This window comes from Dama dama, chromosome 19 (assembly GCF_033118175.1).
Source record: "Dama dama isolate Ldn47 chromosome 19, ASM3311817v1, whole genome shotgun sequence".
NCBI classification, from domain to species: Eukaryota; Metazoa; Chordata; class Mammalia; order Artiodactyla; family Cervidae; genus Dama; species Dama dama.
The window spans coordinates 86,627,185-86,651,049 of record NC_083699.1 but is presented as its reverse complement, the minus strand read 5'-3'; the positions used below and the strand labels follow the sequence as shown (position 1 = coordinate 86,651,049).

At 37.2% G+C, this 23,865-nt stretch overlaps 1 protein-coding gene across 10 annotated transcripts in view; it reads right to left on the bottom strand.

The window, feature by feature from the left end:
* The window catches only part of ARMC8 (armadillo repeat containing 8), a 103,529-nt gene that overhangs the window by 30,895 nt on the left and 48,769 nt on the right, over positions 1-23,865 (bottom strand). For 7 of the 10 annotated variants that reach the window (XR_009697041.1, XM_061167669.1, XM_061167671.1 and 4 more), the window contains 5 exons: positions 23,033-23,108; positions 22,846-22,936; positions 21,151-21,211; positions 18,363-18,563; positions 15,152-15,247 (listed from right to left, as the gene is read on the bottom strand). Coding sequence is in view for 9 of the 10 variants with exons in the window: in XM_061167669.1 (XP_061023652.1) it covers positions 15,152-15,247; positions 18,363-18,563; positions 21,151-21,211; positions 22,846-22,936; positions 23,033-23,108 (525 nt within the window). In the remaining variant the exon portion in view is untranslated. The remainder of the gene's footprint in view (positions 1-15,151; positions 15,248-18,362; positions 18,564-21,150; positions 21,212-22,845; positions 22,937-23,032; positions 23,109-23,865) is intronic. The other 3 variants (XM_061167673.1, XM_061167674.1, XM_061167667.1) reach the window with 2 other exon arrangements.

The following is a 23,865-nucleotide window of genomic DNA, read 5'->3' as shown; positions in this document are numbered from 1 at the left end:
TGCCGTCAGGGAAATAAAAATCATGTAAGTCTGCCTGGGCAAAACTGCCGTGATGTTCAGAAATGACATGGGCAGCCAGGTTGGTTAGAAGAGACTGGAGATAGCACAGGACAGGGGGACAAAATCAGGGAGCAGGCAACGAAGGGCAAACAGGACACAGCTCCTATTTACATGCCCACATTTACCTATTCAGCAAATCTGTGTGCCCCCTGAGTGACAGGCATGGTTTTAAAACTTGAAGATACGGTGATGGGGGAGAGAGGGCCCTTGTTCCCAATAAACTTACAGTGTTGAATAAGCAAGTGCAATCAACTATTTAATGAGTGCTTTGGCACTTGAATCTATGTCAGTAAGAGCACTTTAGGAATGACACAAGTCACGGGGCTAAGGCAAACAGAGTGAAATAAGTACAAAAGGTAAGTAGGAAAAACGCCCATTCAAGAATGGGAGTTCTATTATCAACTGGGAAGTGGACATTAATTCGAGAAGAAAATGTTCTGGCTCAGACCAGAGAACACTGGAGAACTGTGCTAGTGGTCAGTCAGTGAAACACAGAGTGGAGCTTTGAACTTTCTTTCAAGTTTCCTGGGGGGTGTGGTGGCTGACGCTTCAGGGATAGAGGGGAACTATAAGGTAGATGGAAAACCTCGCTCCTGATTTAGGATATAAAATAGTAGAACTGTCTGGAAGTACATTTCCTTCAGACTATTTGTCATAGTCTATCAACATGTCTGCAGCAGGAAGCCCAGATTTGTAACTAAATTCATCATAGCGGAATCCTGCTAGGGTTCCAGAAAGCACACTACTTAAGTGTCTGATCTACCTTTTCCATTAAGGTATCAGTCGGGGAGCAAGTGGGTAAAAACGATGCAAAGTCAGAATGTGAATGAATCTAGATTTCAAACCCAAAAGAATGCCCTGAGAGGCTCCATGAATGAGAAACAGGATCTAACTGCAACTGTAGCCTTGAGCGTACTGAGACATCTGTGCAGGGGGTAAAAGGAGCACCGTGGTGAACACGCTGACCAAAACGAGGGTTAAAATGTGATTCAGTTCAGTTGCTCAGTCGTGTCCGACTCTGCGACCCCATGGACTACAGCACACCAGGCCTCCCTATCCATCACCAACTCCCGGAGCTTGCTCAAACTCATGACCATTGAGTCAGTGATACCATACAACCATCTCAACCTCTGTCGTCTCCTTCTCCTCCCACCTTCAATCTTTCCCAGGATCAAGGTCTTTTCCAATGAGTCAGTTCTTCACATCAGGTGGCCAAAGTATTGGAGTTTCAACTTCAGCATCAGTCCTTCTAATGAATATTCATGACTCATTTCCTTTAGGATTGATGGGTTGGATTTCCTTGCTGTCCGAGGGACTCTCAAGAGTCTTCTCCAACACCACAGTTCAAAAGCAACAATTCTTCAGTGCTCAGCTTTCTTTATAGTCCAACTCTCACATCCATACATGATTACTGGAAAAACCATAGCTTTGACTAGATGGACCTTCGTTGGCAAAGTAATGTCTCTGCTTTAAAAAGCTATAGCTATATGCTGTCTAGGTTGGTCATAGCTTTTCTTCCAAAGAGTAAGCGTCTTTTACTTTCACGGCTGCAGTCACCATCTGCAGTGATTTTGGAGCCCAAGAAACTAAAGTCTTTCACTGTTTCCATTGTGTCCCCATCTATCTGCCATGAAGTGATGGGACTGGATGCCATGATCTTTGTGTTTTGAATGTTGAGCTTTAAACTCGTTTTTTCACTCTCCTCTTTCACTTTCATCAAGAGGCTCTTTAATACTTCTTCACTTTCTGCCATAAGGGTGGTGTCATCTGTGTATTTGAGGTTATTGATATTTCTCCCAGCAATTTGGATTCCAGCTTGGGCTTCATCCAGCCCAGTGTTCCACATGATGTACTCTGTGTATAAGTTAAATAAGCAGGGTGACAATATACAGCCTTGACGTACTCCTTTCCCAATTTGGAACCAGTCTGTTGTTCCATGTCCGGGTCTAACTGTTGCTTCTCGGAGGTAGGAAAAAGTTTGGAATCAAATCCAGAGAAACAATTTTCAGGTCACCTTAGAAGGAGTTGGCAGTAGCCACTGCCATAGTAGCTCTCTGACCCACGTGAAGGTCTAACAGAGCACTGGACAGCTTCTCAGATGTGGGGCTGGAAAGCCAAATACAATAAAACACATTCTCCAAGGTGTCTTTCAATGACCCTAGTACTGTGCTGTAGAGTTGATAACGATGGAGAGCCAAGTCCTAGTCCCTGCAGAGGATCTTTAGGTCTTTCCAGGTATAAAAGCAATGCCAAGTGGGGTCTGAAGTTGTTTTGCCTCATGATTCTTGGAGATTCCTCACCAAAGCTCAGCAAATATGCCCTGTGGCATAGCTTATTGAATCCGCTCTAAGAGAGAGATACACAGACGTTGCGTCTGGCCAGGAGGAATATTAGTAAGGGACTGAATCCTCAGAATAGAGTCATCTCTCTTTCCCTGCTCTTCAAGGGGACTGGTTTGTACATTTAACTACAGAATTAAAGCATATAAAAAAACGCTGTACCCTAAACTGACCACATTTGAGGTCAGTGGGCTAGGTTCTATGTACCCTCTGCTGGTGTCTTCATCACTACATGCTTTTGGTAAGCTTTCTGTCTCTGACACTGGAGCTCTTGTAGGGGCATATGAACATCTACTGGAATAGCATGTGAGGCCCCTGTTTTGGGACAGGAGATCCCTATGGCCTGGGGGAGAGAAGGGGTCAGCCTAGAGGGTCATGGGGAAAATGTAGAGCCCAGGCTATCCTAAGGCAGAGGTACATGGCATACATGGGAATATCACCAAGTTAAAAGTGAAAGTGAAAGTCGCTCAGTCGTTTCAGACTCTTTGCAACCCCATGTGGCCTTGGCTTAAAAGGGAATTCCCCAGCCCTCCATGAGCTCTAGTGGATCTATAACTTAGCTGTGGCCAAGTCATAAACCACCTTTTTCTCAGAAAACTGAAGAACTGAAGGGTCAGAGAGCTAAAAACAAAACAAAAACAAAACAAGCACAGCTACTCTTCCAGCAAGACCCAGGATGAAGCATTTTCCAAGTACTACAATCTTCAGAGTGGACTTTGAACTGTGATGAAACCAGATGAAGATGTGGAAATGGAAACCAGGCAGATTCTTAGTGGCGTCACCAAACTTCTTAGACAATTCAAAGCAGGTGGGCTCAGTTATTTATGCTAATGTGCACAATGGCCAGATAAACATAAGTTAATTCCAAATGGGCTTCTATGAAAGGTTCCTAGAAAGAGTTCCAACAGAGGATAACAAAACAGAACTCTCCAGAAAGAGTGAAGACTTGGAATCAAACTTTTAAGTCAGAAGAGACTGCCATCTAAGATGATAAAGTATCAAATCTAGAAAGTCTTGTTAAAGCAGCAAGGACTAAGCAGTCAAGCAGACTGTAGCACAGGAAGTCAGGGAGAAAGAGTAGGTCTGGCAAGGAAAAAGGATCTACAAGAGCCCTGAATCTGTTATGTCAACACTTCAGTCTCAAAGTGTCAGTCTCAGGGCACACACTTGGGCCTTCCTACTTGGGGCCACTTACATAAGGTCCAGCCCCTCATCTACATTATCTTTTTAAAAGATGAGCCCTGTGAACACAAGATCAAATGACAGTGCAGTTGACTGGCTTTGGAAACGAGGTAAAGGCTGGGAGGATGAAAAGGGGTTAAGAGATAACAAAGTAAACACTAGAATGAGTTAAGTACAGTCAGCTGATCTGGTAGATTGAGTAGTATTTGCAGCGGACTGGGGAGGGATCTATTCCTACAAGTAGAATATCAAACTTCTCCTAGGTTTTAGGATGTGAGCATACTGATTTTGCCACAGAATACTTAACTAAAGGATATGCTGCCATGCATATCACGGAAATGTTGAGCACTTAATATTTATAACTCCTGAGTACATCCTCATGCCATTACTCCTTTATTAGAACAAAACAAACAAAACCCAACAGTACATGGTCTGCCATGAATCAAGCAATGGCAGCTGCAGTGCCGGCTCTTAAACAGGTTCAGCTGGAAACCTGACCCTCCTACTGCATTCTTCTGCATGGCATTAATGGCAGCAGACATAACTCTCTGAAAGAACTAAATCAATTTATGGCTGTTAATTTCTACTTGAATAATCTTCAAATCTACACAGGCTTTAGAAATAAACTCTACAAAGGTTTTAAAATCTACAGAGGTCTTAGAAATAAACTTCTTTATTGACAATGAGGTCTTCAAAGTTCAGAAAGATTAAGTCACTGATTCAGGTTCTCTAGGCAAATTTGGGGCAGAGCTGGCAAGTCAACTCCACCTGATTTTCTGACTTCTAGTTTGAGGTCCTTTCTGCTCACTGTGCTTAAGGATGAGATATTTGCTTAGCCTCAATTATGAAGTTGAGGCCTGAGTCTGAAAATTAGAAATGAAGAGAACTTAAAAGTCTTCAAGGTTGTAGGAACTACAGATTACATATTGACATCCTAGGCCAATAAAGATTAGCACATACTATACAAGGCAAGAGAGGGCACTGTTAATAAGCTAGACAAAGAAAACAGAAAAGGTCCACTTCACAACACCTACACGAAAGAAAAATGACAAATCATTCAGCCTGGGTTGGGAGTACAAATGCCAAAGGTCAGAGAGGTTTCAAGTCAATGAAGAAAAGTTAAGAAAACACCATGAAGAAACCATCAGAGTGAGTTCCACTGACTGTGAAATTCAATTCCCTTATAGTCTGATCTCCATTCTAGAATCAAGACCCAGCTTCAGCAGATACCAACCAAACAGACTAATATTCTATCTACTGTACTCAGGCTGCAAGCCCTATGTGCTCTGGATGAGACCTGCAGGTTTTCCCCAACTACAGCCTATTCTGTCATATTTTTGCCACTGCTCCAATACAAGATTTTTTGACATTTTCCTCCAGCAAATATTTAAAGAATAAAGGGTAATTTTTACCAGAGACTTTTTTTTCTCTAAAAGATACACAGTTTCTCTAAAGACAGATTACTGATGAAAACACTATATTCTGGAGTCTCAGTAAACATTTTACAAGGCATTTCTTCCCTTCTCTCAGTCTTCCATTGCTCTTCATTTCCACATTCATACCAAACTTCTCTAACTCCACAATCTTGGGAGGCAGGAGGTTTGGGGAAATAGTATACGTCCTCTCAGCCACAGAAGTTGAAAAACCAAACATCATAAGAGTTGATCTGCAGGGCCTCCTTTTGGTCCTCTCTCTTGAAGACATTGAACTAAATTAACATCTAAGCTCTCCTGCAGGTCCAAGCCTGGGAACAGTATCACTGCTTTAGGAGTGGAGGACAAAGAGGAGGGGCTTCTTAGGGTGGGCCTTCTGTATTTCATTCTTGCTTTTAAGTCTCTTTAAGTGGCATTTTGTCATTTCTACCTCTGGACCTTTTTATCTTCTTAAAGTGAAAGTAGCTCAGTCATGTCCGACTCTTTGTGACCCCATGGATTGTAGCCCACAAGGTTCCAGTGTCCATGGAATTCTCCGGGCAAGAATACTGGAGTGGGTAGCTGTTTCATTCTCCAAGGGATCTTCCCAACCCAGGGACCGAACCCAGGTCTCCCACACTGCAGGCAGATTCTTTACCGTCTGAGCCACCAGTGAAGCCCAAGAATACTGGAATGGATAGCCTATCCCTTCTCCAGGGAATCTTCCCTACCCAGCAATTGAACCAGGATCTCCTGCATTGCAGGGAGATTCTTAACAGCTGGGAAACTTCATTTATGTTAAGTGTTTAAGAGAAACACTCAAAAGTTCTAAACTTTTCTATACTATAGAGAAAAAAATAGGAGAACTCTCTTGGCCCAAACTGTCCTTCTCTTGAAACCAAAAATATAAATACAGTGTGTGAGAAATACTTATAACATCTAAAAATTGATCAACACTTCCTCAGTCAAAAACATATTTCTCTATACATGAGTTCAATTTTAAAAGTTCAACCACTAGCTTTATGGCAGAACAAAACCTAAACAGTTGCTGAGTCACACTTTTATTTTAGCACATAGACAAAACCATTATAAGTGACTATTCAAACAACAGAACTAGAAACTTCCCCTCCATCTCCTACTGTTTTTCCGGGGTCTGAATGATGTGCTGCCCCAAGAACCATGCAACACAATGGCTCGCTCAGCCCCGGCTCCTCAGAACAAAGCTGTGCACACAACAGTCTTAAATATCCTACAGGTTGGCTGGCTGACTTCTGATGTCCAGACATACACAATTTACTCAAGAAATACAAGCATAGCTATCTATCAAGTACTGTGTTTATGGAGCTTACATTCAGGTTATGAACATTATAGCTTGATAAGAGATAACCACTAAAAGAAGATTTCAAAATGCTGCCTCAAGTTCAAATCTATTCCATAAGGAAGCTGTCTACAAAATAAAATTCTGAGGTGACATCATTAACTCTGGATGCTTCCTTTCCAGAATATTAATTTACAGTGTAGTCATATCAAGATAGTGGCCTTAGAAACTAACATCTTCAATGGATGCAGAAGGAAAACAGATATGGAGATCTTTCAGTTCTTAATATCTTAGAAGGGAAAGATGAGAATGCTTTTAAGTAAACTTCTTTATAATATATAAATGGACTTCAACTACAGCCTTATTTTAATCATATCTCAGTGGATCACAGCAAAACTGGCTTTCAATGTAGATGAGACTTTTTACACACACAAGAGGCACTAGAATTACTACACAGCAATTTAGTGTCTCAATCCTTAACTGCTTTAAATTGTAGGCTCCCACAAGCTACACACGAGTCTAGTGCTTCATTCTTGGGAATACAGGAGGAGGTATATCATAAATGCCACATGAATAAATGGATGTGATTAATGCATCTCATTAGCCACTCTGTACCAAAAACTATGTAAGAGAAAAAACACATTTTCTGAATCTTATACTTTGCAACCACTTAATACAGATGATTAAGTTTTCTGAATTCATAGCACTTTTTTTTTCCAGACTATCACACATCTCCCAGTGAAATTTTTTGCCATTTCATAATTTGGCTTTAGTGGGCATTTAACTTTAGATGAGTAAAGTAATGAAGTGGTTAACAGCAAGGCTTTGGAGTGAGAGAGCCTGGAACACAATTTAGGGGTTACCACTTATTGGCTGGAAGGTCTTGGTCAAACCACTTGTTTCCTGATCTGCAACAGCTTAACTTACAAGGTTGTATAAGGTTTAAGGGAGATAATACGCTAATGCACCTTTATCAGCCCAGTGCCCAGCACACAGTAAGTGCTCAATAAATGGTAGTTCTGCTAAGTTTGGTTTCCCAAACAGATTATCTCTTGATGTAAATGTCTGAATTACATGATTTTTACATGCCCCCATACCACCGTGCTGCAGTCCATGGTGTTGCAAAGAGTCAGACACGACTGGGTGACTGAACACCACCACCTAACACAACGCTTCAAATGTAGTAAAGGCTAAGTAGATATTTACTTAATAATGGAACTGGATGGATCTTAATTTTTCTCTTTGGCAAGGTGAAAAATCTTATTCTGACAACTTTGCTAATCAATACACAGAATCTAAGTTTCCTACCATAACCAAAAGCCATAATTACCATCCAATTTGTCTGGGATCTGTCACATGCCAAAATCATTCAAACAAGGGAAACAGCATGTAGGACAGCATCCAGTGACAATGTCATACTGTCAACAGTTGACAACGCCTCTCTTTTAGGAAGTCAGACAACTGATCTCCAAGTCCCCCCCGCCTCTCCTCTGGTTTTGGTAGGGCCCCATTTCTTTCTACAGTCCGGTAAAAAAGGCGAATGAGAAATACAGTTTTTCATCAAACTGGTTTATGGGTGTTTCTATTTAGCGATGCAGTTTTAGCACACGGTGGGCAAAGTTTTCTGCAAAGTGTCAAACAGTAAACTTTTAGGCTTTGTGGGCCATGTGATTGTGCAGAAGAGCCACAGGCAATGCATAAACAAATCAACATGGCTATATTCCAATAAAACTTGATAGATATTTCATCAATTATACCTCAATAAAGCTGAAAAAAGATACAGAGGAAGAAAAACTTTATGGACACAAATTAGAATTTAATTTACTTTTCATGTCAGGAAATATTACTCTTCTTTTGGTTTTCTTCTTCCAACCATTTAAAAATGCAAAAACCATTTTTAGCTCACAGGCTACAGAATTATTACACAGGTGATAAGTACCCACAGGATATAACTTGCTGACTCCTGTGCTAGCATCAATATAGGGAAGTGTGAAGCACTGATTCTGGTTCTTCATCACAAACTCAATCTTCTCAAGGTCTGCTGCTGTTGCTGCTGCTGCTAAGTTGCTTCAGTCACGTCTGACTCTGTGCGACCCCATAGATGGCAGCCCATCGGGCTCCTCTGTCCTTGGGATTCTCCAGGCAAGAACACTGGAGTGGGTTGCCATTTCCTTCTCCATTCTCAAGGTCTACTTCTCCACAAATATTTTATCATCCTGAACAATTCATTCATTTCCAGATAGAACATTCTTGAAAATCCAACCAAGTCATCAATTTTAGCTCTACACAGACCATAATATAATATGGTCTTTAATATATACCATATTTTAGCCCATTTCTTGGTTTATTAGACATCTGTCTTAATTATAAACAACTAATGAAACAACCAGTCTGTACTTCTTATTTAAAAAAAGAACAAGAACTGTAAATCAATGATTTATGCAACTATAATACCACAAAAACAGTATAACTCTTAATTTTATGTCTCCATTTAATGACACTCTCTAAACTATAAGTTCATTACTTGATTGTATAAATACCTCTATTCTGTATATAGCATTTTTGCTCCCAGGTTTGCTTCTTTCAGTACGTTGAAGGCCAAGGGTCTTAATACTGTGGGCAAGTGGCAAAACCTGGTCCTGTCACGGTGAACTCTTTACAAATACTTACCATCATGAATCAATGTTGCAGAGTTCATTTAAAATTCTTTAGTAGATTAGCTTTCAGATGATAACTAACAATTTAACCACAGATTAAATCAAGTAATTCTGAATGAATTTGTTGTTATTCAGTAGCAGAACCAAGTCCTGAAGGGTGCTATTTCTGTGGTACCGTTGAAAACCTTCAAATGTTCAAGGCATTTGTTTCAACATGCAGACTAAGGCTTAGAAAGAATTCTCTGCATCTGCCTGATTTCATGGCAGAGACAAATACAGAATTTTGACAGTGTACGTTTTAGATAACCATTTAGAATTACTGAACTTCACAAAATATTTAAAAATATAAACTCATGGTACAATTATACTGTTATACAGAAGACCAATAATAAAATCAAGCTACAACAAATGATTAAAAAAGTTCAAAGTGAAGTGCTTATTAAATTTTTGAGATATTTGAAAGATAGTAAGAAAAACTGGCCTAAATTTACAAATATACTTTAAAATCATATAACTACAAAAACACAGAAGATTTACATTTGTTCAAAATTTGAATATGTGCATTTGTGACATGGTTTCAGAAGAATGATGACTTTTTGGAGAAATGACATCTATGGCAATCATAGACAGTAATAATTAATACTTAGATAAAGTTAGATAGAATTTGGCCTCCTTACTTTGCTCAAGACATCTACTACCTATGATTTTAACCAATTATTGATTTATATTGTAAATACTATTTCATTCCAAGAAAATCAAAAGTGTATTTGTGCTTCAGAAGGCATGGTATAGCAACAAGAAAGTCTTGAAAATTGAGTATTTTAAATATATTTTAAAATATCATTATAAGAGTAGGAAGACAACTTAGTAATAAAAGATAAACTAAGGAAAGAACCTATGCTTCTGAATTATAAATATTCTTTTTACTAAAACAAATAACTAGTAGTCTTAGAAATTTATAGCATAAAAGCAGTCTTCACTATAAACCTTTTTATTTATGCCTCAATATCATTCAATTTTTTCCCCTAATACACTTATAAATATATTTATCTTTAATCTTCCAATAAAATTATTCATGGAAGGTATTCTAACAAATGCTTCCATTTACTAAGCACCTACATGCCCCATGCTAGATATTTCAAATACATATCTCAAACTAAAATGTCCCTGCAGATAAAACTTCCTCTGCTAGGAAAAAGAGGGTATAAGACAAAGTCTCAATCTTCTTTGCTTTCCTTTCCTCATTTTTCTCTGCCTATACTTCTCAAAAAAATTGTTCAGTTTATGAAGAAAATATATCTCACCCTTGGCTACCTTCTTCACATATGTTTTATAAAAAGCACTGTGACTAGTCTTTTTCCCCTTGTAAAGAACAGAAAATTAAGATTTCATGTTTTTGATTCTTGAAGATAGAACAGGTATTTAGAAAACATCAAATTATTCATTTCCAAGTTGATTCAAGGATAGGTCCACTGATATCACCATGTCCACTTTAATTGGTTCCAAATAATTCTTTGAGCCCCTTGCAAATTCTTACTGGCATTTCCTTACTTTTCCCTGACTTACTAAGGTTTTATTATAAATTCTGAATATTAAGGCTGTGTCTTTACTTCTCTTTATCACACCTGCTGTTTTCCCCCCTCTCTCCACCCATCTGACATTATTCATACAATGTAGGGCAGTTCAATCAATCTATGTAGAATTAAATTACTGACCTTCATTAATTATGATTTTCATAAAAATCTGACGTTCATTAATTGGGAATTATTTTATCCAGTTGTATGTCACTTTACAGACTAGGTTGATTTCTAAGAATTGGGCTAATTTCTATAAACCAAATCATACTTTTATCCCTAGGGGAAAAAATTATGCAGATTCATGTTTGTGAGTGCTATACATCTTTAAAAATCAGACATTTAGAAAGGAAAAAACTAAGAAATGATAAAAATTATTTAAAAATTAAACAAGTACCATATCATAAAACATGTTCTCTTTGATCTGTATCAAAGTAAGCAGAAGACATGCCCTTGGAATTGTCTGCCTCTTGAAAATAGAAAATTTCTATATCCTCTCTATGCTAATGTATAGTGAAACCCCTTGCTTATATGATCAGATGTAGGTTTTCTCTATCTTAAATCTCCTCTCTTCACATACCTGTAGAATTGCTAGTAAAGTTATGAAAGTTCTTAATGCAGAGAGGCCCATTTATAATACAATTAACAGTGCTTAACAATGCAATTTTGCAATATGGTTCAATTATCTGCTTGTCTTTTTTTTTTTTCCCATTCATCCATTTATTCTTCAAATACTAGTTAAGTGTCAACTATGTACTCAATAGTATTGTAGATGCTGGGAATACAGTGAGGAACAAAATATTTAAAAAATCCCTGCCCTCGTGGGGCTTACAGTCTAGTTCCTCAAAGGGGGATCTCTAGCTAAAATAAAAGTATTCAAAATCCAAGAGGAAAGCTTTCTGAAAGGCTCCATTAGTCTGATATCTCAAAGGAGCAAAGGCTACAATAAGTACTACATTAACATTTGTAACGTGTTTTATTTTTATCAAAAATAAAAATAACATCTAGTTAAGTTTATTAATATCCTTAAATTTTACTTTATTCATATTTAATATACTCTTAATTTTCCTCAATTTACACTTCCTAGCTGTTTCTGTTAAATTCTATAACCTCTTTGAAGAAAGTAAGAGAGACAATCCTTTTAAATTTCCAACCTAATTGATGATCAATAGGTACCAATCAAGAGATGGTCTTCAAAAAAGCAATTCTTTGTTATAAAACAATGGACTCCACAATTATGGGACTGTTTGCCACTGCTGCTTCTGCATGACTTAACCAACTGACTGGGGTTTTGATAGGGATACCAGTACTTGAAATAATTTGTTCGTTTCCTAACTTCTTTGTTACCATCCCATTAACTGAACTTATACTTCTTAGACGGCATTACTATGTGGTAAAGGTTATCATTAGAAACTAGACTTTCCCCATGGCAAAGATTACCTGGCATTTTACTTAATTTTCACCTGGCACAGTTGTCAGTGCAGGCACTGATAATGTGCTCTGGACCCTTCTTTTACCGAGCTCTCAATTCCTACTCTGCCCTTGCTTTCTCTAACCAAAATTGTGAATTATCTAAGTTTAATATGGCCACGCCACATCTGTTGTCAAGCTGAGCAGTCCTTCATCTTTTCTTGGGCTTCTTCTCCCTCTTCATGTCACAGCTAATGGTAATGTTTTCCACTTTCAACACAGGACACTTTCCACCCTCTTTCACTGACAGGACACCATAGGAAATCAGGGAATTTGTAGGTATGCCACAGTGATAAAGGATGCCAAGCTAGGAATAAAGATACCAACTTTGTTCTGCATAGGATACCGAAAGATCCAGAGGTATTAAAGGAAATGTCACTCTGCATATGATTTCTGCATTTTCATTTCTACATTTCTCTCTATATATTCATTCAACAATATCATTGAGTGCTTATGAGTTTCTGGAACTGTTACACAGTTAGTTACTTTAAATGGGAACACACCAACACTGCTTCAAAGCAGGACTGGTAAATCTCTGGCCTATAGGTCATATTCAGTCTTCAGCTTAATTTTGTGTAGCCCAGAGAGAAGGTATCAAGAAATGAAATCACAGCAGGCCTTAAGAAGTCTTTAGAAGCAGTAAGATAGAGAGAACCGTAACTCCATGGAGAGAGGAGTCCTGTGTCTTTCTCCTTTACTTCTGTGTATACCTCTCACTGCCTCCAGTTTTCTCTTCTTCATTCTCCCTCATTTCCTCAACTGGTCATAAAAAGTCAATGGGATGTATGTTACTTCCTATATTTATTGAATTGCATTACTATCTTCAATTTAAAGGGCAGACCAATCAATCACCTCTTATTTGTATCCTGGAGCAAACATAAAGCCTTTTTGTTGCTTTTGTTTGGGGAGAGGGAAAAGGAGAGGGTGGAAATAGGTCTATAGTCCTTGCAATCTCTTTCAGAGATTACCTACTCATTAACTCAGTAAACTAAAATTCCATCTTGGCATGTATGAAAATTGCATTAAAAAATAAAACAATAAAAAACATTGTACTTCAAGAATCTACACCGAAAAATGAAATACAATCAAAGTTCATTAAGGCATAAGTGTAAAAAGTAAATAAATATTTCATAGAGAAAGTAAATAAAAATCTATCCAAATAATTATTTCAACAAAAAGTAGAATAGAAATAAATGCATTCAAAGGAAGAGTTATCATTTATCATTTTTTATACACTGAAAATAAGAATTCTCCACTAGGAACTGTTTTCATGCAGATTTTATCACAAAATTATTTTATGTTTTTCAGTTTACAATTTCTCTCTTCAGTAGTTGCTATGAACTGTAAATTATTCACTTAATTCCCCAGAAATTAAATATCTTCCTAAAAACCCTATAGAATCCCCATTACATCAGCATCTTTTCTTCAGCACACACAAAAAAAACTATAATAATTATAACTTATTCTTTATTTGTCATCTTTCTACAGAAATTATCAGGATTTAGCCTTACCAGGAAATTATACACATTATAAATACAAGTTTAGACTACTAATCACCAGACTGTTACGTTGTATTTCTAGAACATGATATCACAAATTAAAGTCATTAATTCCAAAACAACAGTTTATTAACAAAAAAGTACAAAGAAGTACAAATGGACATCCTATTTCCCCCTCATTACGGTCCATCTATCTATCTCCCTTTCAGTCCATGGCATGGCGTTCTTGAGCTAAAAGAATGGGTAAAATACTTTTCTTTCCATTGGGCCCTACTAAACCACCCCCAAACAAACCATTATGTATTTAAGTTACACAGTCCATATCAATTTTTAAAATGCTTTATCTATATGAATTGCCATAAAAGCCTCTCCCCTTGGCAACATACCATGTTCCTAAACTGAATGAAACATATGAACATCAATATCCATAAATCATGCTTAGACAGAGGGAATATCGTATCACTAGTATGTCTGCCTTGAAGTAACAGTTTACAAATTAAAGCTTAAAGGTGTTGAAAAGGATTTTCATAGGTATTTGCTAAAACATATCAGGTCAAAACATCTTGTTAACTGAACTAAATTGAGGTACATGGAACACATTCAGCTTAGTTGTGTTTTCTGCACAGATTTTAAATCAAAGCTACTTACATATCTAATCTTATTGCTATTAATTTCAATTTTCTCCAACAGTGGGCCAATTTATTTTAATAAACCTAGAGTTAATTCCATACTTCTCTCTCTACAAGCTCAAAGTACCTCTCTAAATCATTTTAAAGTCCCAACACTTGTGATTTCTCTCTCAGGGCTCCTTAAAATACCAATACAGGACAGGAAGATTTAGTAAACTGCCACATTTCACTTTCTGCTATGGCTCAGCAAGACAGAACATATGAATTAATTTACTGATGTTCCTAAAGTTTTGTGCATAATTTATTAGATTATACATTTTTTTGTGTAGTAAGCTCCAGCCTTTTGGTCTGCGGAAGTAGCCAGATCAGAGCTTACAATACTTTACTCCCTGCTTAGAACTATTCTCATGAAGACCATGAGCTCAGTGTTGGACTAGACTGCAATAACATAAGGTGCTATACCAGTGACACATTTTTGGGAGCTGGAAAATTCAGATGACCACTCACTAAACATAAAACCATATTCCACAAAGATTTTATTCACATCAAACTTGCACAGTAGCAAAAAAAATCAAAACATAACTAAGCCACATATCAAAGAACAATATACAATAGAGATTTGAATTTCTCAATGGCATTGGAAAGGATTTCCATAAATAACATTTACAATTCTAGTGTTAGGTCTTTCAAGGTATCTGAAGCTTCACAGTGCTAGAATTGATTTTTATCAGAACACATGCAAAAATGTGCAACATAATAATCCATATTAATGACACAAAAAAGCACGCCGGTTATTTGTCATTCCAGCACGGCCATGCCACTCTATGTTCTAAAAAAAAAAAACAACCCCCCAAATCCGGGTCCCATTCATTCTTCAATTATGCCTTTAGTCACTCTGTTTTATTATATTCAAACAGTCACTGTTAGTGCTCTTCACCACGACTTTCAGGTTGACGTCACTCCCTGCCTGCTGGCTGTCAGGACTGGGGGACGCCCCTCTCCCAGACTCACCTTCTTCCGGATGTCTTCATCGTTTGCTCCGAGAGAGGCATAGAGCTTGAATGCAGCCTGGCGAAGTTCATGAGCATGCTTTAAGTCATGATCAAGCTACAGGAGGAAAAAAAGATGTGTTCCAACCCAATCCACAAATTAAATTTTCAATAAAACTAACACAGTTGAAGGGAAAAAAAATGCTTAGCAGTTACTAACATATTAGTGTTGGTTATTTTGGGGTTTGGCTCACATATGACTGAGACTTTGCTGTGTCTGTGTCAGGAAGACCTGGAATTCTTGCAGTTTGCTTCTGTCTAAAATGTGATAACACTGGTATATGAAAAGCCTTTGTGATCTTTGAGCCCTAAAAATTCAGTGTTTCTTTAGTGGCACCAATGCTTGCTTGCACCAGTTGGTTTTTTTTGGCCATGGCTTATGGAATCTTAGTTCCCCAACCAGAGATTGAATTTGTGCCCCCAGCAATGGAAGCATGAAGTTCTAACCACTGGGCTGACAGGGAATTCCCCAACCAGCTCTTTGAAATGCTCTCACAAACATGGCATACTCAGGTCTTTCCAGCCCTAGAATATAGCTGATAACTTGAGTGCTGCTGCAATCTTTGAGAAGGTTTTCCCAAACATCAATAGTGCTAGCCAAATTTTAGCATTTAAAAAGCTTTTTAGAAGCAGGAAAATCTTTGTAAAAATACTTAATAAACAACAGAAAATGGTAATCATTACTATCTGTCTATTGCAGCTATCTGACAGTTGTTTTCAGGAGACTTTTTTGGGATAAATTTATTAAAATTACAGGTATGAAATAGTTAATGCTGTCTTTCACATACATAATTGGCTTTCTCAGTTATCAGTTCTTCCAAGTACCTGATTTATCACCAAACTACCGAAAAGATAAAAAAGAAGTATGTTCTTAGGACACTTTCAGTGACTAAATTACGAACCAGTAAATTTATAAGGCATAATCAATAAATAATTTCACACTAAGAGATATAACTTACTCATCCAAATGACAGCAACTTTTTCCAAATGAGTTGCCTTGGAAAACTTCACCCTTATGCAAAGATGTAGGTGTTGTTCATAATATTCTGAGACCCTCTTTTGAAAATTCCTAAAGAACTGAATGGCATACTAGCAAGAAAACCTTGACAATAGCATAGTTTCATCAACTAAGACGGTTATAACTGTCACTGGTGTGTGAAGGTGGAGAAACCCAGCTGGGTAATGTCATTTAGAGTAACAACAAAAACTCCACAGTAAAAAAAACTGAAATTCAGATGGGGTGGTTCTAAAGGCAATTCTTAAGCGTAGCTCCAAAAATATCTTGATCAAAGCAGGCACAGATGGTTTATGGGAGGAATCTCCCAATATACAACATTCATTTTGATGTGTAAGGTCTAAAATATGTGTTCTTATGTCTTAACTACTTTCCAGTCATAACTCACTAGAATACTGACTTGGACTTAAATAAAATATCATGAAAATCACACATTTATTAACTTGCAAAAAGTCCCTTTTCAGTCTAGTATCCACACTTTTATGTCAGAAACCACTGGATACTCTCTCATCAAAAATAAAGATGACAAAACAAACTAATATTCAAGTTTAGGAGATTTTTAAAAGTCATTATTATTCCAGTTTTACTGTGATGGAGAAACCCTAGGAGAAGGGATAATCTATATACCAGTTAAATGTTTTGAACATATGTAGGCTAGAAGTTCTTACAACTGTGTCTTCACTCTTCATATCCATCAAAGTGTTCTATTTGCCTTGCTGGGTGGTCAACTAAAGGGGTTCAAGAGGCTACAGTTAGGACTTGCTCATATATCTTTGTACTGGGAAGTACTGTGTCAGTTTGAGCAAGTAGTCACAGGGAAAATAGACAAGGCAAGTTGGTTCAATATAACCTACCGCTTCTACTAGAAAAACAATACTATTGAAGGAAGTGAAAGTGGCTCAGTCGTGTCTGACTCTTTGCAACCCCGTGGACTGTACAGTCCATGGAATTCTCCAGGCCAGAATACTGGAGTGGGTAGCCTTTCCCTTCTCCAGGGGATCTTCCCAACCCAGGGATCAAACCCAGGTGTGCCACATTGCAGGTGGATTCTTTATCAGCTGAGCCACGAGGGAAGCCCAAGAATACTGGAGTGGGTAGCCTATCCCTTTTCCAGTGGATCTTCCTGATCCAGGAACTGAACCGGGGTCTTGTGCAATGCAGGCGAATTCTTTACCAACTGAGCTATATTGAAGGAAGAGTAGGCACAAAACTTTAATATATAAAGGGCAGAGTACATTAATACAAATATCAATGAAAGTTATTCTAGGCCGTTTCTGAGACAGAGAAAGGTACACCCTTAATAGTTTGTTTTATTTTCAGTGTTAAATGCCAGAACAGTTGCCTACCAGATGAAGTTTTTTGGAACCCGAGGGCATGGGCGAGGTCAAAAGAATAGTTTTAAAAATTTACCACTGGGACCAGTGGCATCAAAAACACAGCCACATATGTGACACAGTACTGGTTACTATTTAAGAGGCAATGCTCTCTCTACTATGACCTCCTTAAATAAACCCTCTCTAGCAGAATGTTTATCTCTCATTCTTAGAGAAGTGCATATAACAAACAGGTTGAGCAAAACAAAGCCAAAAAGAATATCTACCATTCCAAGGAACTGATAGTTTGAGAAAAACTTAACACAATTTGGTCCTTGATGCTTTTAGGTGGTGCTTTACTGTCAACTACCAAGCCCAAAACACAGTATGAAACTGCAGAAAAGAAAGAGGAGATGGCAAAAATTGGAAGAAAAGATAGGAAAAAACAGTGGCAGAGAGTCAAATAAAGCCACTCAGTCTCCTGGAACAGAAGATTACCTTTGTTCTAAAGAATGAGAATATAACAACAGAGATGATTCTGGAAACTTGAAAAGGATTAGAGGATGTTGATATAACATCAATAACCCTAGCTTAGAGACTCTGCTATTTTGGGGCTAGGTGGGAATCAGGGATGAAATTTCTTGATTACCTCCTTACTAAAAAACTTAACAAACTGAATTCAAAAACTCACAAAGCAACATCATCTTCATTACCAAAAGTAAAAGATTTCTTTATTTAAAAGGGCTTTGAGCTGTAATTTATCAAGTGGTTCAAAGTGGTGAACAGTAAGAAAATCTTTTTAAAAATCCCTCTCTTGAGCTGCTGAAAAGGAAAAGAGAACATACCCTTTTAATATCAGTGATGGCACTCACAGAGCTGGGATACTTGAAGTAATCAGCAAGCATGGCAATGAGGTGATCAGTAATGCTAGCAATTCTCTGCAGCTCAACATCTGGTTCAATCAGATAGGCGAGTGTCTCAGCTCCTTCAACTCTCTCCTCTAGTAACCTCTCCTTACTGCACATTCGAACCAAACAAGGCAATGTCTGGAAGGAGTGAAATTAATTATTTGCTTTTTTGGTAAAGGGAAAAGCACGATGGAGATCATATAGTAACTAAATCGACCCAATGGTTTTCACTGGGAGTCATGTTTGTAATCAAATATTTCAATAAAGACTTTCAGAGAATAAAAGGATTTTTTTTGGAATGTGAAAACAAAATTCAGTGCACATTAATCATTTACACTGGCACACTAAACTCACATACATTCAAAGCACTTTAGGCTTTTGTGATTGATGAGACTGAAGCTTTATCATACAACCTTACAAAAGACATTCAAGAATCCCTAATATATCACTGCTGATGCTTCTGCCCTGTCTATATATTTATTTACCTAAACTAATTCAGCAGTTTAATTAGGAAAAATTTTGCCTTAGAAAAAGCATGCTATCTTTTCCTTGTGCTCAGTTGCTCAGCCATGTCCAACTCTTTGAGACCCCACGGACTGCAGTCTGCCAGGCTCCTCTCTCCATGGAATTTTCTGGGCAAGAATACTGGAGTGGGTCGCCATTTCCTACTCCAGAATCTTTTCCTTAATGAGTGTGATATGGCTGGGATGACTTTCAATTTTTTGTTTAGAGATTGCAAAAACAAAATACAGCTTTAAAAATTCAGTGATCTTCCCATTGCTCAGATTCTACCAGTTCTCCTCTAATCCAAGTAAAATGCACCAATCACAGTTCCTTGGTTCTCCAAAGAACTCCCTGGAATGATTGTGATTATCAGTTTTACTTCTGAGGTCCTTTGAAAAATCTTGGCTTGGTAATTAACCTACCTTAAGATAAAGATATGGAGAAGGCAATGGCACCCCACTCCAGTACTCTTGCCTGGAAAATCCCGTGGATGGAGGAGCCTGGTAGGCTGCAGTCCATGGGGTCACTAAGAGTCGGACACGACTAAGCGACTTCACTTTCACGCATTGGAGAAGGAAATGGCAACCCACTCCAGTGTTCTTGCCTGGAGAATCCCAAGGACGGGGGAGCCTGGTGGGCTGACGTCTATGGGGTTGCACAGAGTCGGACATGACTGAAGTGACTTAGCAGCAAGATAAAGATAAAGACAGCGCAAAGTCATGTACAACTCTTCCAATCCCATGAACTGTATGTAGCCTGCCAGGCTCCTCTGTCCATGGGGTTCTCCAGGCAAGAATACTGGAGTAGGTTGCCATTTCCTTCTCCAGGGGAACTTCCTGATGCAGGAATTGAACCCAGGTCTCCCACATTGCAAGCAGATGCTTTACTGACTGAGCTATGTGGCAAGCCCTACATTAGGTTCTCATTAAAAATATCCCATGTTTATATTTCTAAGGCTGAAGAATTAACTTCAAAGGTTGATGTGGAAACTGAAATGTTAGAATTATATGAAGCTTTCCTCTACAACCACAGTCAACTATGTTTTGTTCTAAGTTCCTATCATAGCTTTACCACAGAGTTCAACACTTCATTGTTCACTATTGGTTTCTTATCAGGCTGGTTCCATCTTTAAGATACAATCCTAGGCTTCCAAGAAGAAAGCCTTATTCTTATTTTCCTTTGAATAGTTACCAACATTGATCAATACCATAAATTCATGGATTATTGAATTTAATGCTCACAACTACTACCCAAAGAAGAAACTATTAACCTAGTTTATCAATGAGAAAGAAAAGTAGGGATAGAGCAGTTAAGTAAGGATATGGAAGCACTCAGTGCTCTATGCAGGGCTACCTACTTAGGGCTCCTCAGATCTCATTACATCAACTGTCTGCTTCACCAAAGACTAAAGGAAACATTAATCTTTTATCCTTGGGTTTATTTTGAACACAGATAATGAGAGATTTCACACTCATAAAATGACACACTACAATTGTTCTGTTCTTTAAAATTAATAAGAAGTTTAATGCATTTAATATATTACTATTATTCTCAATAACACTGTGGGACAGATGAGCAGGAATTATTGCTTCCATTTTCATAATTAGGAATCTGAGGCACCAAAAGAATAAGGGATGTGCCCAAGGCTACCAACCCAGTCACTGGTGAAAGTGCTAAAACCAGAATCCAGGTCTTAGGACTTTTAGGGCTAGTCTTTCATCTGGGCTTTTCTGAGTTCTAGTTGCATCTGACACACCACAATAATGATGACTGCTTTCAAGTGTTATTTACTTATTCATTCTCATTATGCCTTTTTATTATCTGCCATGAGGGTGAAATTAAGTCTTCATCTGAAGAGTTAGCAAGCTGCTTGCCTACAAAACTGTGTTGAAAACAATGAAAATCAAGTATTAAAATATATTTTCTATTTAACTTGAATCTTACGTATTTTTATAGTATTTACATCCTTCTAATTACCATAAAAGTGAAAAAAGTTTGACAAGTAAAGATTTACTTTGACTTTCAAAACACATCTAAAACCAATTTTTAAAAACTACAAGTTATCCCGTTGAAGAGCATGATGTTTTAATATTATTTCTTGCTGTGTTCAAATGCTGTAGTGATAAATATGTAAAAGGAAAAAGGAACATCAATATTTATAGTCAATGCTTAAATAGCTGGGTAATTTTCACATGTTTTTAGAAAGAATTAATTAGCTCACCTTTAATACAATACAGTTGTCATCTGTCCGAATTGCTCCAGCTCTACACATGTAAGTTAAACTGGAATAAGATGGCAAAAAGTAAGTGTTTGCTCGTATTTTAGAACTTAAAAAAAACAAAACAAAACAAAAAAACCCAACTCTACTTGCTTTTAAGATATTATAGAGGAGAAAAAGGACAACTACTCTTATCGTGAGGGAGAAGGTTTTGACACTTTCTTACCTGAGATTCTGTTAATTAAACAAAGAAAACTATTTGATATATGCAGACGGTAAGCCAGATATTTTTTAAATACCTACAAAATTGTTTTAAAATTGAATGGTCAAATTAGTGGATGAACATTAAAGCGAGGTATTGGGCACACTCGAGTCCTTTATACCTTTCTCTATACTTTTTATGTTTGAAATTTTCCTTAACAAAAAGGAAAAAATTTTTAAGTAAAATATAAAGTTAACAAAGTATCTAAGTTTAAATGAGGTTAAATTGGGATATTTCAAATCTAACAGCAGTAGAATTATCACAGAAGAAGCATTTAACTTGTAATACTTACAGGTATCCCTACGATATTAACTAACTAGTCAGATGTTACCAGTAGTGGCTTTGAGAATTAGTTAATGATTTGGTTCTTTTGAAGAACAATTTACCTTTACAATATATCTGACTTTGAATATGAATAAAATTACTTTCTCCTCTCTAAGCAAGTACTGAAGCACTTAAATTAATGAATTTTCATTTTGAATTAGATTCCTTTTCAGGAAGGAAAAAATATAAAATAAAATACCCCATGTTAGGGCTTTGAGGGAAAGCTTTAAACAAACCAGTCAAATTCCCTAATTATATTGTAGGAGTTAACTTCTTTATTACTGTTATCATTATCTTAAGATCTGTTACAGTATTGTTTTTTGAAGCCAGTTCCATGAGACCATTACCTTACTAAAAAAAGGCAAATGCTGTTCTGAAGACAAAAAGCAGATGAACAAAAAATACAAACCTCATAAATAAATAGAAAACAGAAAATTCATGATGCAAGGATGGTTCACTGAAAACTCCTCATCTGGGCCAAAATATTAGAGTCATAGCTTCTTAAATATTGGAACTAAACCAGTCACTTAGCACAGAACCCTATACAACAGGTATTAAGTCTATCTGGTAATGAATTGATAATTACAGAATTAACATGTATTGAGTGCTTATCTGAGCCAGGAACTGTGCTAATAAGAACTTTAAATAACTATCTTATAAATGGTCTCTATGAGGAATCCTTGTTTTGTTTTTCTGAAGATGAGGAAGCCATATTCTCTGAAATCATACCTTGGTTATCAACTTCAACTAATTCTGTTTCTTTATATTCTCCTGACAATACTTAGCATAATCTGTGTTGGTTAAATCTGATCTAATTCTGTATTATTTCAACTGAAATACAAGGAGAAGGGAATATACTGAAGTAATTTTCTGTAGGCAGTCTTAGATGTTATGAGAGTTCTTGCTTTGAGTGCAAACTGAGTACAAAACTCATAGCCATTTAAGAAGATATGACATAATCCCATGACTGTCAAACTTCAAAATCCCCAAACAAGATGGGGATTGAGAGTGAGCTGACTAGGCCGTCCACAGTAGACAGGTAAAGTGCTGTCTCTCTCCCCACAGTAGATAGGTAAAGCTGTGTTTTTCTCCCACACCATCTTCACTTTTACCATTTTGCCGATGTCAGCTGCATCTCAATGGGCTTATCCCTCTGTAACATCTTCACAAAAATCTGTGGTAACAACTCTCCATCAACCAAAACTAGAAATAAAACAAATAACAAGGAGTAAGGAATTTTTTAAATCTACAAAGTTCATAAATTAAATCATGTAGGTGCCACTGAAAGTTCCAGCCTACCATTTACCAGGGTCATCGATACCTGGGGGTTTTCAAAAGCTAAAACTGAGAAGCATTTCAGTGCCTGCATTCGAACCTATAAAAATAAACAAAGCATTTATTTTAATTTTGCAAATATGAATTTTAACCTCTCAGATTCTAAACTCTTCTGAAGAAATAACTATTTAAATCTGCTTAAAGTACTAAAGGAAGGGTTTGAGGGAATAAAAATAAGACTTGTATATCTGAAGAGTACAGTAAACTAAAATTAATTATAAAAAGCTAAATTAATTTTGAAATAATGGAAAAGAAAGAACAGGAAAGAAGTAGCAACTAAAACTGAACTAGATAAATCCTAATCAAATTTAAAAGAATGCTGTAAAAAATACAATGTTGATAAGGCAAAGGGAACTTAATAACAATAATAACTAATTGTTTTTCAAGTGAGACATTTCTTCTCCCCAAACTGCAAACCAGAGAACTGAAGACCAAAAAAAGTACTCTTATAGTTGTGTATGGCATGGGAAGTGGGGGAAGATAACAGGAAAGATATAAAAAAGTTCAAAAAAGGACTAACTAATTTAACTTTAGAAATACTTATGAATTGTGTACTGTTGTTTTTGTTTGATTGCTAAGTCATGTCCGACTCTTTGCGACCCCATGGACAGGCTCCTCTGTCCATGGGATTTCCCAGATAAGAATACTGGAATGGGTTGCCATTTCCTTCTCCATGGGATCTTCCCAACTCAGGGATCAAACTTGTATCTTCTTTATTAGCAGGTGGATTCTTTACCACTGAGCCAACAGGAAAACCTGTATGAATTATGCTACTATACCTCAAAACTAGGTTATTG